At 33.3% G+C, this 6,348-nt stretch overlaps 1 protein-coding gene across 2 annotated transcripts; it reads right to left on the minus strand.

The window, feature by feature from the left end:
• Positions 1-977: 977 nt before the first annotated feature.
• On the minus strand, positions 978-5,550 carry LOC145822310 (uncharacterized). Of its 2 annotated transcripts, XM_082918990.1 has the most exons (6): positions 5,049-5,215; positions 4,359-4,408; positions 4,029-4,259; positions 2,385-2,449; positions 2,218-2,268; positions 978-1,424 (listed from the first exon to the last, which is right to left on the minus strand). In XM_082918990.1, exons 3-5 carry the CDS (start codon positions 4,230-4,232, stop codon positions 2,238-2,240), a joined length of 300 nt encoding a protein of 99 aa, XP_082775116.1. In that variant the 5' UTR covers positions 4,233-4,259; positions 4,359-4,408; positions 5,049-5,215; the 3' UTR covers positions 978-1,424; positions 2,218-2,237. The 2 variants fall into 2 exon arrangements, with proteins under 2 accessions (XP_082775116.1, XP_082775115.1); XM_082918989.1 differs by lacking the exon at positions 4,359-4,408 and having other exon boundaries at positions 5,049-5,550.
• Between the last annotated feature and the right edge of the window lie 798 nt (positions 5,551-6,348).

Raw genomic sequence — 6,348 nt, forward strand, 5'->3', positions numbered from 1 at the left:
CTCAACCTTCACATTTTAAACATGTTTTCAAATATTTTAAAGTCCTTTGATTTGTGGATGTGGATGCATCATCACGATCTCGAAATAATTTATTCTAACCAAGGGATTTTTTCAAAATTTGTAATAAAATTATGACATATTAATAAAAAAAAATTATGATTTTAATTATTAATTTTTATAATATTTACTATTTTTTTGTATTTTTTTTTTCTGATATCACTGAATTGTAGTTTCCCTCCAAAAAAAGACGACATACATTATTATTTTTACTTTCTCACTTTTCACTTCTAGAAATTTTCTTAAATGTTTTTTTTATCCAAATACAGGACAAGGGGTACGTGTGGCAAAACAGGGGCTCCTATCACTACAAAAAATTGACTTTTTGCGACGGTAAAATACCGTCGCTAATACTCGTAATGCCGTCGCTAATACTTTTTGCGACGGCAAAATGACTTTTTGCGACGGCAAGAGGAGGGTCGCAACTGCAGGGGTTGCAAAAGAGTTTTTGCGAAGGTAAGTGCCGTCGCTAATATTTTGCGACGGCATTTTTACCTTTTTGCGACGGCACCGTGCAGTCGCTAATAACGTTTGAAATTTCTTAACTTTTTTGCGACGGTCCTATTTTACCGTCGCTAAAAATGTTATTTGAGACGGCAAAAAATACCGTCGCTAATAGTCTTTTTTTAAAAAAAACACTATTTTTTGCGACGGTGTGTGCCGTCGCAGAAAGTATAAAAAATATGAAATTTTTTATTTTTTGCGACTGTTAATGCCGTCGCAAAAAATATTAAAAAAATAATAAAATTTTTATTTTAAATAATAAAATTTCTATTTTTTGTGACAGTATAATGTCGTCGCAAAAAGTAAAACCTATAACAAAATTAATAAAATATTAAAATTTTCTATTTTTTTCCTCTAAGAGCTGATTATTTACATTCCATTCACAAAAACATCATAACATAAAATAAAAATAAAAATTGATCAAACCATCAAATTCAATATTTTACAAAGAATAATTAAACTGTACATGTTCATAAAAGCATATTTAAATTATAAAATTCACCCAAATCCTAAAAAAAAAAATAATAATAAAATAAAATCTAAAATTCAGCATTATTTTCCATTATTTAAAAAGGCCTACAATGAGAACTTTCGGTTTTGGAGATTATAGGGCAGCCCAAATCCAAGCATTCAAAACAAACAATAAGTCTTTCGAAAGGGAAAAATATAAACATGTAGAAGATATTGCATTAGACAAATTGATTTCAACTGCTCCAGTGACGTCTTCCAAGTAGAAATGGCCATCCTCTAACTGAGATATAATGCCCATGACCCATCCTCTAAAGAAGGAAGACAAGAACCTTTTAGATGAACAGCCAGTAGAAACAACAGCAGTGCTTTTCCCGGAAAAACCAACATCAAGTCTGTTGAAAAATGCATAAGCACCAAATCAGTTCCATAGAAAAGGTTTCAGTGTGGACACAATTATGGCTCTACTGTTAACTACCAGGTACATAAAACTTGAAAAAAGGGCAAGGGCTCAGTATGCGTTGCCTTTGGGTTCCAATATGTAACAAAATCTCATTCCTACAGTCATGTTTTACGCACTCAAGCGTCATGCAGCTTATTTCACAAATTTCCACTGGGTTACGTAATTAATGTCGATGCTAGTTTATGTAAAGGTTAATTAAAGAATTGACCTCTAAGAGTAACTGAAATGGTGGCTAATAAAAATTGATAGCAAAGACATGAGTTATATAAGAAAATTTTAATAGGGAATATATGAAATGATAGAACCACAGTTATCCCTGCAAGACTACCTAGAACCAACACAAAATTACTTTTGCCTTCTATGCTATATAGGCTTTTTCACACCACCATTTCCGTGTTTAAAAGAAGAGATGACCACTTTTAAGTAGACAGAAGGGATAGACAGTTACCTAAATTGGGTCTGGAATTGCATATATGTGAACAGACAGTTACCTAAATTGCTTTCATAATTGGATTTTAATGTGCAATTTGGTGTTTCATAAATCAAAATGGGTTGGCCCAGGCAGTATTGGGATGGAGAATAAATAGGTTTTTTAACGGACAAACAAACAAATAAATAGGTTTTTTATTACTCGAATTCATTACAAATTCGTTATATTATTATCAATTTTAATGATATCATACACATGCCACACAGACACAGAAATCAGAGAAATGAATGGTTACCTCAAGGTGGAACTTGTACTTTATACCAAAGGGGCTTGAAGATTTAAATTTCTGAACCCAAAAACAGAAATAATCCCTAATTGTCAGATAGTGTCTCCAATGGTAAAATGAAAATGATAATGACTAATACCCCAAAGATCTACATGTATGAGGCAAAAAAAAATTACCTTCTGAGAAAATTCTTCATCAAAACGTATCCAGTAAACACTATTACGAAAAACCAGTCCTTCGGCTGCATACTCACAGAGAAAATCACATCAACCAGAAATTGAAAAAACTGGTGTAACTTGCCAACAGTTTCAACACTCGTATTCTAAAAATCAAGTAAAGATCTTTTGGTTCACACATGCATATTATCTTGTTCAGAAAACAAAAAGTTCATAATGATTAGGCCTTTTTTAAATTAATCAAATTACTTGGCATCAAAAAATTGAAGGGAGAAGACAATCGATGATTATGAGTGACAGGTCACCTCATATTAAATTGGAAAACGAATTACAGTAGCTGGTCAGATATTTTTTTTTTTGATCTGTCAACATATTTTCAAGAATAAAGCTGTCTTATGCATGTTAAGAAGAAGAGGATGTCTACAAGAATAAACATGTTAAATAACATGTTAAATAAATAAACAAAAATGAAGAAGAAGAGGATGTTTACAAGAGACAAACACTCTTATGTAAGAAAGCTGCCTTAATCAGTGTATCACATCCAAAATCATCACAAAACTACAGATTCATTTTGAAGAAACAAATATATAGGACTCTAGGCAAATACTTCAATAAGAAAATCCAACAAAAAAGACAACACCTAAATATTTATAGTTTTTCTACTTCATGAAGGCTATACAAATTGACCATAAGAAAAACACGGGAAGAAAAAAAAGAGTGCATCGAAAGAAAAAATTCATCCAAAATCATCCTCTATATAAGAAAACTCCTTTGACTAAGGAAGTATACAACCATGTGACCCCCAACATCTAGCAAAATAAAAGGCCTCACTGAAGGCACAAATGTATTAAAATATCAAAACGGTGACATTACCTTCATTGTCAATCTCATTCATCAGCCATTAACAATGTCGAGGTCCCAGCATATTCTCAATTTAAGGGGGTGCAAAGTCATAAACCTGAAGGAGAATTTTTCGAATTCCAACAAGTGATGTTTCATCAGAATTACGCCATCCCACACATATGCATTCCCGCAAAGTTATTTCTACCATCTCTCAGGCAATTACAATTATCCGACATAGGATCATTATTTCACTTCCTTTTCTCTTGGCAATCATTATTCAATTTTTTAAAAAAAAGAAAAGAGAAAAAAGAAAATCCAAACATTAAGGCCTTGTTTATTTTGCTTTTGAGAACAAAACATCAAATCATCCCAAACTCCCATACTCCAAAACTATTTCCAAAATATACAACCAAACAAATCAAAAAAAATTCTAAACTCTCCCCAAAATCTTTTTTAAAAATTTATCTACCAAAACCAAACCAAACACACCGTAAAACTCCAAGAAGATTGCCTTCAAAAATTCCTTTTGAGAAGTAACATTTGGACAAAGGGTTTTTTTAATTTTATTTTGATTTTTGAGAAGAGAGACCAAATTCTTTGTCTCAATTGGAAAAAGGGTTCCCCCCCCCCTTGATAAGTAACATTTGTAATGTCACATCTAGAACATTAAAACCCCTAAAAAAGAAACAAGAAACTATGTTCACTTTTCTGATAGAATTTTTAAACCAAAACTACTGATGGAATGCCCCAAAAGAACTAAAAAATGAAAATGAATAACTACGAGGAGAGATCTTGACATACCACATTCTGCTCATAAATCAAACGCAATGCATCTCCAGCACTAACAGAATTGTGAGATTCTATTGTCTTGATCGTAAAGTTTGGTTGACCGAACCACTTGGAATTATTTAAATAATCAATCACTTGCCTGGAATGAGCACAGCAAAAGACAAAAACTTCTTCAACACCAGCTGATTCAAGCCATGCTAAGGTGTAATCAATCATAGGGATGTTGACCAATGGTAATAGTACCTTCAATGGCAAAAATTGTATGTCAATGAAGAATTGGCATTATAAGAAAGATTACCATCAGCAGGAATAAACAAGTCCAAAAGAATGCATTGTTAATACCACATGTCAATCTAATCAACCATAGGGGTGTCCACAAATGCAAATGGTACCTTCAACACGGAAAAACAGTCAAGTAACGCAATAATTGTCGCCACAAAATGATAAAAGTTTTTAAACATGAATTGCAATATTCAAAAAAGTCAAGTATGCATCCTTGATTTTATTCTTTTTTTTTTTTTTTTTTTTTTTGGGATAAGCACACTGATACAAGGAACCAAAATATCTACATTTGTAAGGAAGGAAGAAACAAAATTTAAAAAATTAAACGAGAAAACAAAATTGGTAAAAATATCAGAAGGAATAAGGTAGTATAATTTTCCAAAACTAGAGTAAAAATAAGTGAAATTTCACCATAATATGAGCGCCACCATGAAAATAAATAGCTTAAAATTCTTGAATAAATTTGCCACACATAAATTTAAGCAATACCAGCATAATTAGCAACAGTAACCAATTCTTCAATTATTTAAGAAATAATGTTGGAAAATTCTACAAACCCATTACTTACTACAATTTTTCTATTCATTAAAAGACCTAAAAGAAAATTGATTAAATCAGAGCTCAACATCACTATCCAAAAATTACAATCACAATCACAATGGTATAGTAATAGTTCAACATAAATCTGCATATACAGATATACATACATGCATATATATATGTATATGTAGAGAGGGAGAGAGAGATTACTTTGGGGGCGTTCGAGGGTGATGGGGCGGAACTTCTGGGCGAAGCTATCGGCCAAGAGGACGGCCTGTAAGGGTGCTCGAGCCAACTCTTCTTCTGCATCTTCAGAAACCCTACTTGCTCCCTTCTTCTGTACCATTGCTGTGCTAGCTTCTTCTTCTTCGATGTATCTTGAGATGAAGTGAGAGAGAGACTGATGAGATGAGAGAGAGAGAGAGAGAAGCTTACCTATGAGATCGATCGGTGCAATGAGAGAGTGAGGTCGATCGGTGAGGAGTCGATCTTGCGAGTTTGATCGGTGTGGAGTCGATCTGTGCAGATGAAAATGAGTGTGAGAAAGAGACTGATGAGATGAGATGAAATGAGAGGAATGAGAGAGCTGTGTGCATATTAGGGTTTTTTTTTGGGGATTTTTGGTTGAGGGGGGAAAAACCAGCGGGAATGGAAAAGGGGGAAGGGATTAGGGATTTTTGACATTGGGGATTTTGGGTTTGGGGTAGGAGAACCCGAGTGGGAATGGAAAAAGGGGGGGGGGGGTAGGAGAACCCGAGTGGGAATGGAAAAAGGGGGAGGGGGAGAATGATTTTTTTTTTTTTTTTTTGGCAACGGAAGAATTGTTAAAAAAACTATTTTTTATTAAAATAAAATTTTTTTATAGTTGATGAATTTTATTTTTTTTTACATTTAGTAAGGTTGAAAATTTATTTGTTTCATATTTATTTTAATGAATAAAAATTTTTTTTTTTTTATTTGGTAGAAGTAGGGATAATATTTTCCATTAAAATAAAGTTAATTTTTTGTGGTCAATCATTTTTTTGTGACTCATTTTTTTTTTATACTAAAAATCAAGAACTAATTTTTTATGGTAGAAAATAGAAATGGCAGTAGTGGTGAAAGTGGTGGATAAGAGGTGATAGTGGTGGTGGTAGTGATGGTGAATGAGATAAGTGGTGAAGTTGTGGTAGTGGTAGAGGAGATAGAATAGCGGTGGTAGATGAGAGGTAATGGTAGTAGTAGTGGTGGTAGTGGAGTGGTAGCGATGATGGTAGTAATGATAGTTGTAGAGATGGAGTGACAACAGTGGTAGTAATGGAATGGCATTTGCAGTAGTGGTGAATATGGTAGAGAAGATGGGTGGTGAGAGAGAGATAAGTGAGAGACAGACACAGAAAGAGAGAGAGAGACATAGAGAGAAGAGAGACAGATAGACAAACAGACAGAGAGAGAAAGAGAAGAGAGAAAGGAAGATGAAAAAATGGATGAAAAGATATAGACAAAGAGAGAAAGAGCGAAAAGAGATAAA

This window comes from Camellia sinensis, chromosome 3, assembly GCF_055761805.1.
Source record: "Camellia sinensis isolate YWXY chromosome 3, ASM5576180v1, whole genome shotgun sequence".
NCBI classification, from domain to species: Eukaryota; Viridiplantae; Streptophyta; class Magnoliopsida; order Ericales; family Theaceae; genus Camellia; species Camellia sinensis.